Below are 19,975 nucleotides of genomic sequence, written 5' to 3'. Positions count from 1 at the left end.
GCATCTGCCGATATTTGTCCTTGACAAAGCCGATTTAAAGTTGGGTGCATCCTTGGGCATCCCAGCGCTGTTGCAGAACCTAATAATTTTACATTGACCAATAACATCTGCATAATAAATACCCTAACTTTGTTTAGGTGTCTAACACTGAGCAGTGAACAAAGCTCCGATTTAACAGTTAAATTCAGAGTTCAAAAACTGATTCAGCTTCAGAAACTTTGTGGGCTAACTGAAGTTTAGTGACACTTTAGCGTTAAAATAAGGTGGAAAATGTCTAGATTTTGGCCATGAAAATTGGCCTATAAAAATCGGCAATACAAATTGATATTGGCAATAGAAAAACGATATATCGGTTGACCTCTAGCGTGGACCTTTGCAGTTTATTTTTGTTGAGAGGAGACTCGTGGCAGACTTGCTGATAACATGGATTCGAGCCTGAGTCAAGCTCCTCTCTGTGTGGAAACCTCTGACCTCCAGCCCTACTGCCCCCCTTGCACCCAGTTCTGTGGAAGAGAGCAAGCTGACTGGGTTTATGGGAACCAAGACTGCACACCTGACTTCTCAGAAACCAGAGCATGGAATCTAAAAAGAATGTTTGAAGAGGACAGGAAGGAAAGAAGAGGGGGGCCCTGGGATTCCTCGGCAAAGAAGCGTTAAACCATAAAGATCAAGAATGGGCCTGCAAAGGTGGAGGGCGAGTTTTGTGCTGCAAAAATAAAATGTGCTCAAAAAGTTTTTTGAAGTTGACCTTTGATTCAAGACTATAATAAAAAAAAAAAAAAAAAAAAAACAGCCCGGAAGAAGGAGAAAGAAGAATTATGATGCATGAAGGTGGGAGAGGTGGAATCTCGGTTTTTTGATAAGAACTTTTCCTATTTAGCCTGAGCTGTTCTTCCCTGTGTTGGATTACCTTTTTTTCTTTTGTGTGGAAAAAACTTTTCCCTCCTTCGGGAAGGAATTAAAAGTAAATCGTGGGGGCCTTCTTTCCTTCTCTGGCACAGCAAAAGGTAAGTTTGCTGGTTGCTTCATTGCATCCCAGGTTGTTACATCAGCGTTTACCTGATCAGAGGGGAAGCTGTCGAGCGTCTGTTCTGAGCTTGATGAGCTCGTGCAGTTTGTTCTGATACAGCAAGAGTCTTCCTACAGCAAAATAAAGGTGATTTTACCAGTAATAAAAGCCTAGGTTGCACAAGGTAAAATATCTCCAGAGTAAGGGTGTTCGACAGGAGGGGTCAGAGGTCAAGACCACCATATTGTACCGTGAGCCAAGGCCTTGAGATTTAACACCAGTTAGCCCGGTGGCTTGGCTTACGACAATTTTAATATTATTTGGCTCATGTTAGAGTTTGCTCGTTGTTAGCGCTAGCTACGGCCGGCTGCAGAGGGTTGTTTACGACAGTTGCAATTCCACTTTCAACCAGTAGGGCAGAGGAGCAGAAAACTGTAGTGTTGAACGCACTACTTGTGATTCTGATTTAATTTGCTCTTCTGTTGTTTCACAATATTAAAAAAGTAGAAAAAAATTCCATCAGGTGAAAAGAAGACTTGGAACTGGGCAAAAAAATTTACATGGTCATGTTCAGAAGACACCTCGAGGGACACAAATTCCTCAGATATAAATGCGAAGTCGACTAATAATAATAATCCTATCGACAGTTAAAAGAAAGAATAACCCTACCTCGCAGTCACAGGATCATCATAACACTGCAGAGGTATTTATTTATTTCAATTGTCTCCTTAATTCAGAAAATATGGCTTTTTAAATTGTTTCAAGTGATTCCAATATGTTTCTGTAATATTATAAGAAGCCAGATCATGAAAAAAAAACTGTAAATAAAAGCTGAGTAACTAAAGTAATGGCTATAAACTGATAGTGTGTTCACATGCGTTACAGCTCTAGATGATCCGTACTCTCTTTGTGCTGTTTGATCTTCTCCGGCAGAGTCTGAGTTACAAAGACGAACCGGTCCTTCTTCAGGTGTTGACCCGATACCTGCTGCTTTAAATCGATAGCCAGGTACTCCTCCTTCGCTCCATACTCTGGCCAGTGGACAAGGCCGTCTCCATTGGGGGACCTAAACACACAGGCACTCTAACTTTCAAATATCGGCGTAAAAACAATTCTCTTATCTATTAGCAGGGATTCCTACCCCGTACGAGCAAAGTTCCCCCAGTATTTCATCATGATCCTGCTCAGCTCCTCCTCCTCTTCAGGACACGCCTCTGAATTAACAATAAACCAGAGGCTTTAACACAAGCGCAAGCAGTAACTTTATAGGTCGGAGGTTTAGGGCACCTACCAGGTAATTTTACATCAGAAGTTAGGAAACACATCCCGTGCACGGTAAAGATCTCGTCTGTATGGTCACACTTAACGAAGCTGGGCCTGTGTTTCTGCTGGAACGTAGGAGGATGCTGGTACTCGTACAGGTATACAGCAGCACCTACGTCTAACGGTGTAAAAACAAGTGTTATTTTGTGGGGGAAAAAACTAATTTTGGACAGTTTTGTACATAATTTACCTCTGTGAGTGTTCACTGTTTTAATGGCCGGTATAGTAAAAAAGAAATCTCCGAGCATCTCAGTGTAGGCATCTCTGTTTCTCAAACGGTCTTTGCCATTTCCAGCATATTCATTTACAATCAGATCTTTGATCTTTGCATCTTCGGGCTAAAGAGAACAAAAAGTTAATCAATAATGACTGATGGGTGCAAAATAAAACATGATGTAGGGAGTTTCTCACGTTTGGGTAGAATAAGGACATCATGTTCACAATCTGCTCCCGATCCATTCCCTCGGTCCAGTTTGCAGGTACAAAGAACTAGGGGGGGTGGGGGTGGGGGGTGGGGATCAAATTTGGACAAGAAAAATAATAGAAATCCAGCTTTAGTGGGGAATCGTACTTCCTTATTGCATGTAAATGTCAGTAAATCCTCATAACTTACTTGAGGAAGTATGAATCCCCCTTCATGATTATTTACGCCGGTCATGAATGGTACAGCGAGGAGTTCATGTTGACGGAAAAGCTCAGACACAGGTTTAGTCAGAAAGTGTCCGTCAACAGTTATGGGAAAACTCAAAACTAGATCCTTAAAGGGGAAAAATTACATGTTAAACATAAAAAACAAACAGCATTACGAGTAAAAATCAAAAATCTTTCAGTTCACCTTCCCAAATCCTCGTATGATATCTATATCAAGGTTTCTCATGCAGTCACTGATGGTTTTTGTGCTCTCGAGGCTGCAGCCAGATGTGATTGCAGTTTCCTGGTGAAAGACGCCTCACTCACTCATTCAGAATAAACAACATTATGCACCGAATAATCCTTTCACACCCAAACGTCTTCTAACTAACCCTCATTACTGGAACGGGATCCTTCATGAGGACTCCATCCACAGGAGCTGTACCACTCTGAGCAATGGCACGGTGCAGCAGGCCGTCCGATAAAGGTGACAGAAGCTGCAGATTAAAAAACAAATACATAAAAGACAAATTTGGGTTTCTTTGCAAGAACATACAGTGAGGCAAAAATGATTTAGTCAGCCAGTCTTCTAGTTCTCCCACTTAGAAAGATGAGAAAAATCCTGTAATTTTAATCATAGGTATGCCTCAACTGTGAGACAAAATGAGAAAAAGAATTCAGAAGCTCACATCGTCTAATTTTTAAAGAATTTATTTGCAAATTATGGTGGAAAATAAGTATTTGGTCACAGACCTTGAAACTTCTTCTGTAAGAGGCTCTTCTGTCCTCCACGCATTACCTGTATTAATGGCATCCATTGGAATGTGTTAAAAGACACCTGTCCACAATGTAAAACAGTCACACTCTAAACTCTGCTATGGCCGAGACCAAAGAACCGTCAAAGGACACCAGAAACAAAATAATGGACCTGCACCAGGCTGGAAAGACTGAATCTGCAATAGGAAAGCAACTTGGTGTAAAGAAATTAACTGTGGGAGCATTTATTAGAAAGTGGAAGACGTACAAGATCACTAATAATCTCCCTCGATCAGGAGCTCCACACAAGATCTCCATAACCATTGTAAAGGATGGGGTGGAAACTTCATGATTTGGGGCCGTTTTTCTGCAAAGGGACCCGGACGACTGATCCATATAAAGGAAAGAATGAACGTGTACATGTATCGTTGGATTTTGAGTGAAAATCTTCCATCAGCGAGGGCACTGAAGATGAAACATGGCTGGGTCTTTCAACATGACAATGATGCCAAACACACCATCCAGGTAATGAAGGAGTGGCTTCATAAGAAGAATTTCAGGGTCCTGGAGGGGCCTAGCCAGTCTCCAGATATCAACCCAACAGAAAATCTTTAGAGGGAGTTGAAAGTCCATGTTTCCCAGCAACAGCCCCAAGTCATCACTGCTCTAGAGCAGTGTTTCCCAACCTTGGTCCTCAGGGACCACTGTCTTACTGTGCTTCAACACACCTGATTTACATTGGCTCCTCAGGAGGACATCAAGTGCTGCAGATACCAGTTTATCACTCATTCATTTAAGTCAGGTGTGTGGCAGCAGAGACATGCTGGTATGTGAAAGGGCAACATGGAAAAAATGCAGGACAGTGGTCCCCGAGGACCAGGGTTAAGAAACGCTGCTCTAGAGGAGATCTGCATGGAGGAATGGGCCAAAATACCAGCAACAGCGTGTGAAACCTCGTGAAGAGTTAAAGAAAACGTTGGACCTCTGTCATTGCCAACAAATGGTTTATAAAATGTATTGAAATGGAAATTTGCTATGGACCAAATGTTTATTTTCCATCATAATTTGCAAATTAATTCTTTAAAAATCAGACAGTGTGATTTTCAGATTTTTTTTATTTTACATTTTGCCTCACGTAGTTGAGGTATAACTCAAGTGAAAATTACAGGCCTCTCTCATCTTTTCACCTGGGAGAACTAGCACAACTAGAGGCCGACTAAATACATTTTTCCACATTGTGTTTCCCTTTTTAAAGTTTGGGTCTTACCAAAAGAGAAACACTGATTCCACCAGCAGACTCCCCAAATATGGTGACTAAATCTGGATCTCCTCCAAAGTTGTGGATGTGCTCCTTGACCCACCTCAGAGCTTGGATCTGGTCCAAAAGGCCAAAGTTCCCTGAAACTTGTTTGTCACCAGTGCTGCATAGGTCAGAGTAACGAATACTTTGTACAGATCTGATTTAATTAAAGGTTAATTGTTGTGAATGCTTATTAATGCATTTACCTGAAGAAGCCCAGGAATCCCAGTCGATACTGGATCATGACCACAACCACATCCTGGTAGGCAGCCATGGCAGAACCATCATACATCGATGCAGATCCTAGTGTGAATCCTCCACCGTGGATCCACACCATGACCTGGAAAATAATGAAAAGTCTCTACGTGTTCTTTAAACGTTTTTATCAGCTGAATTCAACAAGCCTCAAAATGTCTTTTCCAAAACTCTTATTCCACTATAGTTGGATGAAGTTCTATACTTAATTATCATGAAAAAGAAATGGGCTAATATTGACTGAGAGGTCTGACCTATCACACTCCCTGTTCCTGCAAATAGACGCTGGAATTTCTGTTTTCCTGCTTCTCATAAATGCACCATCATCTTAATAACAGAAAAACAATCAAATTTAATCCAAAGGTGATCTAATGTTCTTACTGGAAGCTTGGCATCAGGGGCTCTGTTAGCAGGAGAGTAAATGTTGAGGTAGAGACAGTCCTCTGAAATGTCTGGGACATCGATCGCCGTGCCAACAATTTTGTCAAGCAAAGGCTTAATGATATCCAGGTTCTGAATGCACCTGCAAAATGAGTCATTGATATCAGCATTTATAAACAATTTCTTTAATAATCATGTGATAAAAGAGGAGGTCCTACATGTTGGGCTGCTTGGTGGCGTCTCTCACTCCTTCCCATTTATCCACAGGTTGAGGCGGAGTCAGTCTCAGGGAGGGTCCAAGTGGGGGTTTGGCGAAGGGGACGCCGAGGAAGGCGTGGACCCCGGTCTCCTTTCCTTTGACGCGCACGTACTCACCTCTGAGGCTCCCGAGCTTCGTGTGGACTTCTAGTTCTGTTAGGGTTTGAGTCAGACGGTTAAATCAGTTTCTGGGTTTGTGATAATTTTGCTCAAAATGAACAGAAACTTCTGAGCAGAAGCTTGTGTTATTTTATAAGCCAGGTCATAAAGAATTGAACTAAAATGTAGATTAAATTTATCATCAGCAGTTATCCATAGACTGATGATGCGTTACAGCTCTAGGTGATCCGTACTCTCTTTGTGCTGTTTGATCTTCTCCGGCAGAGTCTGAGTTACAAAGACGAACCGGTCCTTCTTCAGGTGTTGACCCAATACCTGCTGCTTTAAATCAATAGCCAGGTACTCCTCCTTTGCTCCATACTTTGGCCAGTGGACGAGGCCGTCTCCATTGGGGGACCTAAACACACAGATGTTCTAACCTTCAAATATCGGTGTAAAAACAATTTCATTAGCAGGGATTCCTACCCCGTACGAGCAAAGTTCCCCCAGTATTTCATCATGATCCTGCTCAGCTCCTCCTCCTCTTCAGGACACGCCTCTGAATTAACAATAAACCACATAAAAGTTATATATTCCAGGGAAAAAATGGACATCTGGGTGTAGTTTACTTCACCTACCAGTAAATTTAACATGATTAGTTGTGAAGCAAAGTCCAAACACAGTAATAATCTCATCTCCATGGTCGCTCTTAACAAAGCTGGGCCTGTTTTTCTGCAGGAATGCAGGAGGATGCTGGTACTCATACAGATATACAGCTGCGCCTGCGTCTAGCGGTACAAAAACAAGTGTTATTTTGTAAAAACTCAAATGTTGCACAATTTGGTTCACAATTTACCTTTGTGAGCGGTTGCAGTTTTAATGGCTGGAACAGTAAAAAAGAAATCTCCGAGCATCTCAGTGTAGGCATCTCTGTTTCTCACACGGTCTTTGCCACTTCCAGCATATTCATTTACGATCAGATCTTTGATGATTGCATCTTTGGGCTAAAAATAATGAAAAGGTTAGTAAAAGTTGAGTTTTTGCACAGAGGAAAATTAACTCTGACACATCCAAGTCTCACATTTGGGTAGAACATGGACAACGCGTTGACAATATGCTCCCGATCCATTCCGTCTGTCCAGTTCGGAGGCGCAAAGAACTAAAAAGAAAAGAAGGAACAGGTAACGGTGAACAAATTTAATCAGAATTTATATTTATTTCTAACTTACCTCAGCGAGGATGAACCCCCCTTCATGGTTATTTACACCAGTCATAAATGGTACAGTGAGGACTTCATGTTTATGAAGCAGCTCGTGAACTGGTTTTCTCAGGAAGTGTCCGTCAGTGTTTATAGGAAACCTTAAACGTTGATCCTTGATAAAAATAAATAAATAAAAAGTGAGTTAGTGTGAAAAAACGGCAACAACGTTTAAGAAACAAAAGATCAAGGACTAGACAACTGTTATCATACATTTTTAAATCTAGAATCTCACCTTCACCAATTCTAGAATGGTGTCAATATTAAGGTTTCTCACGCAATCGCCGATCATCTCTGTGCTCTCGACGCTGCAGCCAGATGCTTTTGCAACCATCTAATAGAAGATGCAACCTCGGTGATTTAGAATAAATAAAACATGCCGCATAAGAATTACTTAAAATATATCTGATGACTAACCTGCATGGTTGGTACAGGGTCACTTGTGAGAAGGACATCCATTGCAGCGGTGCCACTCTCAGCAATGGCTCGGTGGTACAAACCATCAGACAGTGGAGAGAGAAGCTGCAGATTTACATAACAGGATAGTCACAATGGCATTATTGAAAATCTTTTAAACATTACTTTATCTCCAGATAAGTTCTTACCAGCAGGGACACGCTCATTCCACCAGCAGACTCCCCAGAAATGGTGACTAAATTTGGATCTCCTCCAAAGTTGTGAATGTGCTCCTTGACCCACCTCAGAGCTTGGATCTGGTCCAGAAGACCAAAGTTCCCTGAAACTTGTTCATCTCCAGTGCTGCATGGGTCAGATTTATGAATCCTTGACATGTGGCAGATCTGATGTAATGATGAGAGTTTAATTACGCCTTGTTGTAAATGCTTAATAATGCATTTACCTGAAAAATCCCAGGAGCCCCAGCCGATACTGGATCAGAACTACAACCACATCCTGGTAGGCAGCCATGGCAGAACCGTCAAACATAGATGCAGACCCTAAAGTGAAGCCTCCACCATGGATCCACACAATTACCTGGAAAATGAATGAGAGGCCTCAAACTTTCCCCCCCAAACAAATTCACCACAAATAAACCTGATCCAGACTTTAAGCACAAAACAACCAAATGACTCTATGTTTATAAAGTCAATATGTGATGGAGAAGTTGCAATGATGGATGCAGAGTAGCTACTAAATGTTTCAATGCATCTACAAAAAAAAAAAAAAAAAAAAAGGCTCCACAGATGGGATTAGATAAATTTGATTAATGCACTTTGTCTTTATGTGTCACATACATTTGTGTAACACCTCAGTCAGCACATTGTATCATCTGGTGAAAAACTGATGCAGGAGCTCTGGACCTTTCCAAACCTGAATTTTAAAGTCTGAATTTTAAAGTCTGAATTACTGGGAGCTTGGCATCAGGGGCTCTGTTTGCAGGAGTGTAAATGTTGAGGTAGAGACAGTCCTCTGAAGCAGCCGGGATGTCCATTGACAAGCCTCCAAGTTTTTCAAGCAGATACTCAACAGCCTGCACGTCCTGAATGCACCTGCAAAGGAGACTTTTTTTGTCAACAAGCACTTAACAAAAGCTTATCTTAATGATTTGGTGAAACAGGAGGTCCTACATGTTGGGCTGCTTGGTGGCGTCTCTCACTCCTTCCCATTTCTCAACAGGTTGAGGTGCAGTCAGTCTGAGGGAGGGTCCAAGTGGGGGTTTGGCAAAGGGGACGCCGAGGAAGGCGTGGACCCCGGTTTCTTTTCCTTTCACACTTACAATCTCACCTCTCAGGCTCCCGAGCTTTGTGTGGACTTCAAGTGCTACAGATTATTCTTATGCGTTAGAACACTTAACAGATTAATGATTCAAATTTTAAACAATTAATCCAATAAGAATAAAACTAACTGCAACAACTGTGTGAATATTGAGTTGTCAATGAAGAAATCAGATTATTAAAAACAAGTAACAACTTTTGCCAAGTATCTAGGCAAAAGTTGAAAAGACTATAAGTAAGCTTTTGTAGCAGAAAACAAACCCACTAAACCAGTTATATTCTGTTTTGAAATGACACGCCTACTTGAACTTAAAGCAGAAGTTAAAGTTGTAAAAAGGTGTTTTATGCATGTTGCATGTTTTCAATAATAGCTCCACAAAAGTAATGCACCTAAAACCATTTAGACATAAAAAATTGATTTCCTGTATGTTTCCCAATCCCAGCTGCAGAAAAAGCTGAGTAAAAATGACTCGCACAAATTCCGTTATCTGTCACCTTTAGCCTTGGGGAGCGTGGAGGTAAAAGGTAACCACGATAACGCGATGAAATTAAATAATACAACATACAGTTAGTAGCAGCATTTGTTCCTTGAGGCGTATTTAATTAGTTTTTGACTGATCTAGCTAATTGCGTAACTTTTTCCCGATCTGATGTTGTGCAAAAGAGTTTTCTCTGACACACTCACCGCGCAGATCTGCAATAACACCGAGGAATGACACAAACAAAAGACAGCAAGCTTGCTTTTCACGGAACTTCATGATCGTCTTGGGCTGGATTGCGACCCCGATTAACTCTGCAGAAACAGAGAGAACTACAAGTCGCTGCGCTCAGTGCGCTGCCTCCTGTGGAGCTTTTAAAGCAAGCTCTGTCGTTGCTTGATGGGCCAACCTCTTTCTGTGCTTATTACCTGCAGGGTGTCACATGACTCATGTGCTGTCCCACCCACCAGTAACAGGTGAGGTTACCAACCACCAACCAACTAAGCGCCATAACGTGATTAAATTACCCCACTCTGTGACGTAATTTTAGTCTGGGGACATGGGGGACATGCCTCACTTTTTCAAAGGGCTTCTTGGTCCTCCGAGGTTTTTACCGTCCCAAAACAAAGTTATGCAGAATAAAATAGTCATAAATATGTATATGACCTATTTATCAGACCTAATGATAAATCCCTTACCAATTAATAGTTACAGTTCTTTTGAACATCTTATTCTTAGTTTTCCTAATCCAGATCGCAAAACTGTAAAACAAGGAAATTGGCTCCCTGGTTTGATTCTCATTTACGAAAACAAAACTCTAGGAAATTGGAGACAACATGGCGCTCTACACACCAGGAGGAGTCCTACTTGTCGTGGGAAAAATAGTCTCGTGCTTTATAAAAAATAAGCTTCGACAAGTATTTTTCATTGCTAATTGAAGAGAAGAAGAATAATCCAAATTTTCTTTTCAGTACAGTTGCCAAATTTACACCGGATCATAGCTCTGAAGTGAACCATCTATTCCCTTAGCCTTCAGCAGCAACGACTTTATGGGAATTTTCACGAGTAAAATTAATTCTATTAGAAACAAAATCATTACCATCCTCCCTAATGTGATTTCTTCTTCCTCAGTAAGTGAGGCAGCATCAGAGGTAACTATAGAACTTCACCTGTGTTTGAACCATTTTGATCCAGTTGAGCTTTCAGAGTTATCAAAAATATTAGCTTCATCTAAACCTTCAACTTGCATTTTAGATCCAATCCCAACCAAATTATTTAAAGATGCATTTCCTTTGGTTACTGCCCCCATTCTAGATATAATCAATCTATCCGTAGTAAATGGATATGTACCACAGGATTTTAAAGTTGCTGTAATCAAACCTTTACCTTTACCTTTGCCTTCTCTGGATCTCGATGACCCAATATCTAACATTTCATTTTTATCCAAAGTCCTTGAGAAAATAGTGGCCAACCAAGTATGTGAGCATAAACACTAATGATCTGTTTGAGGAATTTCAGTCTGGTTTTAGAGAGTATCACAGCACTGAAACTGCATTACTGAAAGTTACAAAGGATATTTTCATGGCCTCAAATAAGAATCTTGTGTCTGTTCTAGATCTCAGTGCTGCCTTTGACACAGTTGATCACAATGTTCGAAAGGCTTGAACATGTTGTAGGGATCAAAGGAACAGCGCTAGGCTGGTTTAAATCATACCTGTCTGATAGATTTCATTTTGTAAATGTACATGACAAATCTTCTTCATACTCCAGGATTACTTGTGGAGTACCCATCGACATATACATATATGGACAATGGGTTTCCACAGGCTCCAATAACACGCTTTTGAAGAAAAATGAGAGGTGGCCACCACCGCCATTTTGACCGTGTTACAGGTTCCGTCCATCGACATATAAATATGGTTCCGTCAAACCCAGACAATTCCACAAAAGGGAAGAGAGGTGGAGCTAAGGGTGGGGCTGTAAGGCTGGGATCAAATGCCGACACCCGGTCGAACTAGCTACAAGCTAACCTGAAGCTAACGCAAAGCTAACGCGGAGGTGGGAGCTAAGCTAATGGAGGTAGCTACCTAGCTACAACCAGAGTCCCTGTGGAACACCCGCGATCTGAAGCTCACACGGAGTTTGTGTGGAGGTTTGCGGCGCTTTTTCACAAAAACTATCTTTCTGTGAATAAAAAAGTATTAAACCGGTAAGTTTATAAGTTATTTCCATCCATCCATCCATCTTCTGAACCCGCTTGTCCATGTAGGGTCGCGCGGGGGGGTGGGGGGTGGGGTGCTGGTGCCTATCTCCAGTGGTCAATGGGCAATTAGGCGGGGTACACCCTGGACAGAGAGCCAGTCCATCGCAGTGCAACACAGAGACACACAGGACAAACAATTATGCACACACACACTCACACCTAAGGACAATTTAGGCGGACCAATTAACCTAACAGCCATGTTTTGGACTGTGGGAGGACGCCAGAGCACCCGGAGAGATCCCACACATGCACAGGGAGAACATGCAAACTATGCAGAAAGAGCCCAGGGCGGGAAGCGAACCCAGGTCCTTCTTGCTGCAAGGCAACAGCTCCAACCACTGCGTCACTGTGCAGCCCTAAGTTATTTTCTTAATGAAAGTATATTTTGCTTTGAGCAAGTTTTCAATATTTTTAACGTACCGTATTTTCCGTACTATAAGTCACCGGAGTAAGTCGCCGGAGTATAAGTCGCACCAGCCATAAAATGTATAATGAAGAAGAAAAAAACATATATAAGTCCCACTGGACTATAAGTCGCATTTTGGGGGGAAATTTTATTATTTTTCTTACAAAATCTGTGACCAAGCGTTTCACATTGCAAGACAAGTACCGGTAACAATAACAATAAACAACGTGGGTGCAGCAGCGCGCCACGGTCTCCAGCAGAGGATGGCATTGTTTGAAACCCTCCCAGCGGGACAGGGGAGCTCATGGCCCGCAGCTGCGCGCCACAGACTGCAGCAGGTGATGGTGGGGCAGAGGAGCTGAAAACTGGCCGGGCCAGATCCAGTGTGCAACAGGTTCCGGCAGGTGATGGCTGTGTGTTTTAAATTCCCTGCCGGGCAGGTGGGCTGAAACCTGGGTCAGATCCAGCCCGCAGCTGCACGCCACAGTCTCCAGCAGGTGATGGCTGTGTGTTTTTAGTTCCCTGTGGGTCAGGGGAGCTCACTCCTGGGCCGGTGTTACACCAAAATCTGTGACCCATCAGAATCTGTGACTCCAGGGGGCGACAGCGTACCATCCTTTCCAGGAAAGTCTTGAGGACAAGCAAGAGGAAGAGTGTTTACGTAAACTGCGTAAACTATGTAAACAATGATACACGGGAGATTGTTCGGCTTCTCTAAACATTTGTTCAACATCGCAGTGACCGACAATGTCATGTTTCTGTTTTGTTTAAACCTCAGCAGTGTTTTTACGAACCATCAGTGAACGTCTGAGTGCTGGCTGTAGCTTGAATTTGTAAACCATGCAGACGTTCATTAAATGGGTCATCAATAATCGATCTCATGTGCTTTAATTGAAGCGGAGCGGGTTCAATACTGTTTTACCATTAACCATTAACCATCACCCATTAACTATCACCCATTAACCATTACCAATAACAACATGATACTTCACTGCAACTGTCTTAATTAATTTTGCAACCTCCCTACTGCAGTCTGAGTACAGTTAGAAAAATATGTGACCATCAAATTATATAAATCTCACTGGTCACATTTTTTCTGGCCTAATCCTGGTGGGGGCCATCGGCTTGAACACTGTTGCTAAACATTTAAACATTCTCCCTCTCCTGATAATAGCCTTTTACTTTCTTTGACATTGAATGTGCTACTACTGGTTTACCCGTTTAATAATAGATTCACTAGGATAAATACAATAAAGTTTATCTCTCACCAAATAGAATATTTACTAAGAAATTATAATGTAACCATAAAAACATTACTTGGTATATATGTTGTGTGTGGATGTGTGTTTGTGTGTGGGTGGGCTGGTGTTGGTGTGTCTGCTTTGTCTTCTCGATCCCCAGTGAGTCGTGGTGGATGGCTGCTTAAACTGAGCCAGGATCCTCTGGAGGTTTCTTCCTGTTAAAAGGGAGTTTTCCTCTCCACTGTTGCTAAATGCTTGCTTAGTATGAGGATTGCTGGGTCTCCCGGCAGCTCGGCACATCTCTGTCTGATCGCGGCTCCTGTCTGCTGCGCGGGCTGACGGCTTATGGAGCTCTGGGATGGAAACCTTTCCACCCGGTTCTCCCCAGCGGCAGCTCTGCGCATCTCAGATCGCAGCGGCGCTTGTCTGCTGTGCGGCTGCCGGCTTGTGGAGGTCTCAAAGACCTCTGTGTTCCACCCGGTTTTACCCAGCGGTCAGCCCGGCGTATCTCTGACTCAGAAGCTCTGGTGTTGTGCACAGTTAACGCCGGTTGTAGCTAGGTTGCTACCTCCGTTAGCTTAGCTCCCACCTCCGCATTAGCTTTGGGTTAGCTTCAGGTTAGCTTGTAGCTAGTTCGACCGGGTGTCGTCAGTTGATCCCAGCCTTACAGCCCCACCCTCAGCTCCACCTCTCTTCCCTTTTATGGAAATTGTCTGGGCTTGACGGAACCTGTGACATGGTCAAAATGGCGGTGGTGGCCACCTCCCATTTTAGTACAAAAACTTATTATTGGAGTCTATGGAAACCCATTGTCCATATATGTATGTTGATGGTTGCCACTAGTCGGAGTTTGTGGTCATCTACCTGTAATTTGCTCACGTCACGCCAGAGCTTTCGTTTTACAATAACATTCAAGTCTGTATAAGCTATGTGTGCGTGCGTGTACGTGCCCAGCTGCTCAGGTACCAAACACAGAGCCCGCTTCTGGATTTTGTATACACTATTGGCAAATAAAATTCAAATGGGCCTAATGTTATTTGTGAAACTTGATTTTCCCCCTCTCAGACTATAAATATCAATCTAATGATCAAAATCTGTGATTGTTGCATCCCAAATTTTCTGGTCACGTGACATTAACATTTTTGTCAGGTGACAGAACAGACACAGAAGGAAGAATTGGAGGAGAGGCTGGAGGAGATGGAGAAGGGGAAGCTGGAAGCTCACAATTGAGGGTGAAAAAATACATTTGTCATAAGATTTTGGTTCCTTATTTATTTCGAACAAATAAAGATTGAGCTGTAACAAAGCAGGCAAAACAAGGACGCCAGCAAAAACACCTTAATAAGAAATGGTAATGCATGTAATGTGGCAATTTAAATAATTGCAAAATTATACACATTAATAATATAATTTGTTTGAAAAGGAGTAGGAAGTTTATTATCCCTTAATTAGATGAACACACACCTTCAGTATCTGCAATAACAATGCTAAAAAACATCTGAGCTTGAAAATCAAAATATAACATCGAAGGGAAGTGGCCATAACAAATCATTCCTAATTTTGTCAGTATTTGGTAGAAATTAGTCCTCTGTTTAGCATTGTTACTAACTGCCTCGATCACAACTGTGATCCCACATCACGTTGAAATCAGGGCTTCCAAAGTTCATTTCCATCCATCTGTTATCAAGTGAAAGTAGCAAACTGCCCCAGAGAGGCAGGAGACTCATGGGTGAATCTTGTACGGATATGATGAGAACAACAGTAAATTTTGCTAATAATTTAGTATACGACAGCTGGTATAGCAGAAGGTCTAATCGTGTGCATTGAGTCATGGATATTTTATTTAATTTCTACCCTCCTGTAATATTCCACTGGGTGCTGGTCCAAACATTTTAAAGGATTCTATTTTCACTTGTACCAGCCAGTAAAGATCTATAGACCTCGTGAATGTTGTTGTTTACATCTGGGCAAAATGCTGGAAGGCAAAATGAGCTTCTGCAGCTGCTATCCAGTCCTGTATCTCCACGATTTAAGTAAAAAAATTTAAACCTAGGGATGTAGGTATTACAATTTTTGATCGTCTAAGACGTCTTTGTGCAGATGATCGAAAAGTTAGATCTTGAAGCTGAGGGTGTTACAGGGATACTATGCAACTTTGAATATTTTAAAATCATTTTCCTGAGCCAGTATGTGCTAAAAGGACTGTTTACAAGCTTAATGTGTCCAGAATGTCACACTTGCAACTTCAGAGTTGCCGGGTTTTACGTGTACAGGTGAAACTTGAAAAATTAGATCATGATATAAAAGTTAATTTATTCCAGTAATTCAATTTAAAAGGTGAAACTAATATATGAAATGGACTCATTAACAGCAAAGTCACATATTTAAAGTCTTTATTATTGTGATGATTATGCCTTACAGCTTATTAAAACTAAATTCAAAATCTCAGACAAATTAGAATGTTTTGAAAAGGTTCAATAAGAATCAAAGTGTCACACTCTCAGCTAATGAATCCAAAACACCTACAAAGGATTCCTGACCCTTTAGATGGTCTCTTAGTGTGAGCTGAATAACCAACATAAATGGACTTTTACACCATATTCTAATTTTTCGAGATTCACCTGTACGTCTTCATTAAGATAAATTTATGGTTTGTGTGAACATTAATTTGACTTTTGAAAAAAACACTTGTCTTCCCTGGGGTGGCCAGCAATTTTTGTAGGGACTTGGCAGTGTGATGTCACATGTCAAGCGGTCTGTCAGTTTGATGAAAAAATATATTTGTTAAATTAAATAAATACTATTGAAAGTAGTTAAGTTGAAGAGTTTGAAACTGAAAAAGCAATTCGAGCCAGCCAGGAGTCGAACCTGGAATCTTCTGATCCAACATATCTATTGCGCCACTTGCCCGAAATATGAAATGCAGCCCAATTTTCTGATTAAAAACAGGATAAATACTAAAGTTTCTTATGTTTACATGTGCAGGGATACATTCTAATTATAGTATTTGATTTTCATTGCATAAAAAACCTTTCAAAACACATAACGGATCCTTTAAAAATATAACTAGACTTCGTTTTCAGCCTCTCAGTTGGTTTTGAGCGCCCTCTACAGGCAGCCATGATATACCCTGGCCAGATCCAGGAACAGAGGAGCGGAGCGGACGCAGCCTTTTCTCTCGCGAGGAACGACGCCGTTATCGGAATCCCCACAAACAACACGAGAATTCGTCATTCACACGGTAATATAACCCAATCTTACACGGTGCATGTTGTTGCGTGAGAGCAAAGGAAGAAGAGGCTTAATCAAAATGATCTTTATTTGCTGTATTCAACTCAACAAATCTTCGTCTGCTATCAAGCAGCCACAAGGCCTAACTAGCATGCTAACTACTAAGCTAGCTTAAATAGCGTCTCATTTCGCGCATCTAGCTTTATCGCTGGCAAGCAAGCTCACAAATCGGATGTTGTGTAGCTGCAGCTAACATTAGCCACCAGCTATCTAACAATTTTCAGCTTGCAAATCCAAATGCAAAGTTGAACAAAATGCAGGTGCAACAAAATTAGTTATGACACACAAAATTGTTGCAAAATAAGTGGTATTTCTGCTGCATGTAGAGCCTCCCGACCTCTAAATGGAAGCTAATGATTGCAGGTTGCAGTATAAACGTTGCAAGCAACTCTCGAAATAAGATTAGTCAGTTAAAAAATATATTAATGGGCAAGGATGTTAAACTGAGGAGATTGGCAATAACTAGCTCAACCATCAGCAAGACGTTTGCAGCTTGCAGGCCCAGCACTGCATCACAAAATCCCACTCAGTTTATTGTTTACATGATGTTCGAGTATGCCTGTTTTATGGATTAATTCTCTACAGAAACCATGAGATGTGTTCCTCTAAAATAAAAAATATGGAAGAGTAAAAGGAAGTACAAATTTATGCAGTTTATATAAAGGATTTATTGATACTTTGATACACGTTTCCACAGTTTTGCTCATGCAGCAGTTGCATGGAGGTCCTAGCTAAATATAGGAAATAAACACATAATTTTTTTTACAAATTATTCAAAATAGTAGACAGATTAAGAAATTGTAATATTTTTACCACTATTAATGAATTTGCTCAATTTTAGAAAGTGATATCTCAGAATAGAATATTATTATTATTGGTGCCCTATTGTGGAGATGTTCATAATCATTTAGAAAACTGGCCTTTAATAGAAATGACATGAAAAATTAACTTTAAAGGACAGATAGAATATACAAATCTCCAGAAAATTAAAAGATTAGCATTCCTTGAAGGATTCCATCATTCATGAGAGAATTTCATTTAAAGTCCTCTTTTTTAGAGGGGGCTGTTGGGAGTTGTATCTGTTTTGGTCCAGTATTGAAAATAACATTATGGGCAAGCTCAAGCAATATCACAAGATCTCCCACTATTTGTCACACCCTCCCTCACACACTCATATTTCTGCACCACCGCTGTCTTTTATGGCTAAAGGCTTTTTTTTTTTCATTTTGTCCTCAGATGGTTCTGCTGTTAATGTCACTAAAACTTATTTTTTCTGCTCTCAAACCAATCAACGGTACTGATAGCGTGAACAGCTTTGCCTTCAGGCGTGATACAAGTTTTTTGGTCACCCAGACTTTTATATGCAGTTATGTTAAAGTGGTACTTCAATGAAAAAACATTTAAAAATGATTATATCTGATTATAATCGGTCACTTTGAGTTTTTGATGCAGGCTGAACATGAAAATAGTCTTGTACACCTGTTTCCTGCAATAGCTTTTGATAGACAGTGAAATGCTAGGATTAAAAAATCCTGACAGATCTACATCATACTGTGACTTCACATTCTTGGACTCACCCATTTTGACTCACGATGGGGAAGGCTGTTGTCATTTTCCCATCCAGGAAAAAGCAGAGAATGTCTCGGCTTGTAGAAGCTAACTGTTAGTATTAGCAACTCCACCACATTGCAGAACTCCTCTATTCTTGTGTTATTTGCAGAGATAAAACATCAAGAATGTAAAGCAAATGGTAGAGTCTCTACCAGTGGTAGAGTCTCTTTGCTGTTAGCCAAACAGATGTCCAAATGTCAGGAAATAAGAGACCAAATCGTTCTGTGTTCAGCTCAACTTTGATCTGGCTAACTTCTAGTTTCTGAATTAGGCACACCGGAGCTTTGTTTCCCCAGAGTGCACCTTACAAGGCATTCGTTCCTACTTGAGACCACTGCAGATTATGTATTGTATGTGAGTAAAGTACCACTTTAAGAGCTTTAGTGTATTCCAATTTTTCAACGAAAAGTGAGCAAATGGTAATTCTACGGCAGCAGGCGTATCAAAACTTTGCATAGGTTATCAACTATACAGGAATGTGTTATATAATAAATATTCTCTTCTTTTCATGCCAGCTGTGAACAATGTCTGGGCAAGAGTTGGATGAAATTGTTCAAATAACAGTGGAAGATTTTGATCACAACAACCACTCTGGTAGGATTTCTTGTTATGTTACATTTTTACAGTGAATTAATCAATATTGACGTTTTTTACTTACCTTTTTTTTCATCAGATAGTTATATTCTTGAACGCAGCATTAGAAAACAACATTTTATCAGCCAAAATCAAATAAAAGTTGATTCTAAATTAGGTTTTGGGTCTGTTTTACTCTCTGCCGATTGTTTGCTGCACAGATTTATGCACCAGCCTTTTATATGGAATTGGGATTCAGCTCCAACTCGGATCTCCTGCTGATTACAGCATGAATAATACATGCCTGGACAGCAACTGAAATCAGCAAGAAGTGTGTTGGTGTGTCGGTTTGAGGGTGTCTCTATGTCTCGTTCATGCCAGACATGCTGGGCAATCACGAAGATGCTGAAGAAAGAACCCAGAAGAAGAAGAGAAAATTAAGCAACATCAACATCCAGGAGAACAATAACAGCAGCCAGGACTTAACTTTAATTAAGGTAGCAAGCCTGAAAGGATGGTGCTAAAAGTCCTTATGTGTGCACAAACATTCTTCTTTTTTATTCTCCTTTTCCAGAATCTTTTGGTGTCATTTAACGATTCGCTGTGCCAGCGACTGGAAGGAATTGAGTCCAAGCTACAGTCGTTAGACTCTACGTGTAAATCTCTCGCACGCAAACTAGACAGTATGACCTCTTGCAGCAAGAGTCCTGTCCAGGTTTCGATGGTCGCAGGGTCACCTCAGGGGGCCACTCAGACGTGGAACAAAGTCCGCTGGTAAGCTCTAAACGCCCAGTTTCCACGTCAACAAGATAAATGATGTTGTTATTAAATTTTAGCCATTTGTTACCAAATTGTTGTGATTTTCTCTTTTAGTGTTGTCCCACAAACAAATGTGATCGTGAGCCGAGAAAACCCGAAGATCTCCCCTCAGGAGGACACTCCGCTAGACAACATGCTCAGCAAGTACGTATCTCACTTTCATAGTTCAGCGTCGAACACAAGTCCATCCTAACGCCGTGTTTCGTCAATGATTCTGCCTCCTGTTTGGTTTCACTACCTACGTTAATCAGGTGTAACTGGGTTTTTGTCATTGTATTACAATGTTTACA

At 41.1% G+C, this 19,975-nt stretch overlaps 2 protein-coding genes across 4 annotated transcripts in view; one reads left to right on the top strand and one right to left on the bottom strand.

Moving 5' to 3' along the window:
* Positions 1 to 1,461: 1,461 nt before the first annotated feature.
* ces2b (carboxylesterase 2b) lies at positions 1,462 to 9,889 on the bottom strand. Its single transcript, XM_015964795.3, has 25 exons — positions 9,688 to 9,889; positions 8,856 to 9,048; positions 8,636 to 8,777; positions 8,129 to 8,262; positions 7,875 to 8,028; positions 7,687 to 7,791; positions 7,505 to 7,603; positions 7,241 to 7,384; positions 7,093 to 7,170; positions 6,868 to 7,015; positions 6,650 to 6,799; positions 6,498 to 6,570; positions 6,266 to 6,429; positions 5,873 to 6,065; positions 5,655 to 5,796; positions 5,225 to 5,358; positions 4,986 to 5,139; positions 3,355 to 3,459; positions 3,168 to 3,266; positions 2,946 to 3,089; positions 2,744 to 2,821; positions 2,523 to 2,670; positions 2,301 to 2,450; positions 2,151 to 2,223; positions 1,462 to 2,075 (listed from the first exon to the last, which is right to left on the bottom strand). Exons 1-25 carry the CDS (start codon positions 9,758 to 9,760, stop codon positions 1,889 to 1,891), a joined length of 3,264 nt encoding a protein of 1,087 aa, XP_015820281.3. The 5' UTR covers positions 9,761 to 9,889; the 3' UTR covers positions 1,462 to 1,888.
* Positions 9,890 to 16,518: 6,629 nt separating this feature from the next.
* Positions 16,519 to 19,975, top strand: part of banp (BTG3 associated nuclear protein) — a 44,027-nt gene continuing 40,570 nt past the window's right edge. For 2 of the 3 annotated variants that reach the window (XM_015964794.3, XM_015964792.3), the window contains exons 1-5: positions 16,519 to 16,632; positions 18,809 to 18,887; positions 19,248 to 19,363; positions 19,441 to 19,640; positions 19,740 to 19,829. In XM_015964794.3, the coding sequence (XP_015820280.1) occupies positions 18,818 to 18,887; positions 19,248 to 19,363; positions 19,441 to 19,640; positions 19,740 to 19,829 (476 nt within the window). In that variant the 5' untranslated portion in view covers positions 16,519 to 16,632; positions 18,809 to 18,817. Of the gene's footprint in view, positions 16,633 to 18,564; positions 18,648 to 18,808; positions 18,888 to 19,247; positions 19,364 to 19,440; positions 19,641 to 19,739; positions 19,830 to 19,975 lie in introns of all 3 variants that reach the window. The other variant, XM_054733201.2, reaches the window with a different exon arrangement.

The sequence above is a fragment of the Nothobranchius furzeri genome, chromosome 4, assembly GCF_043380555.1.
Source record: "Nothobranchius furzeri strain GRZ-AD chromosome 4, NfurGRZ-RIMD1, whole genome shotgun sequence".
NCBI classification, from domain to species: domain Eukaryota; kingdom Metazoa; phylum Chordata; class Actinopteri; order Cyprinodontiformes; family Nothobranchiidae; genus Nothobranchius; species Nothobranchius furzeri.
This window is presented reverse-complemented; position numbering and strand designations above follow the sequence as displayed.

Excerpts from the sequence above, each read along its gene's own strand:
- ces2b (XM_015964795.3), bottom strand. The coding sequence starts at position 9,760 with ATGAAGTTCCGTGAAAAGCAAGCTTGCTGTCTTTTGTTTGTGTCATTC. Across the intron at positions 6,430-6,497 it reads GGGAACTTTGCTCGTACGGG|GTCCCCCAATGGAGACGGCC; the intron begins GTAGGAATCCCT and ends CTGTGTGTTTAG. Across the intron at positions 2,451-2,522 it reads AACAGTGAACACTCACAGAG|ACGTAGGTGCTGCTGTATAC; the intron begins GTAAATTATGTA and ends TTACACCGTTAG.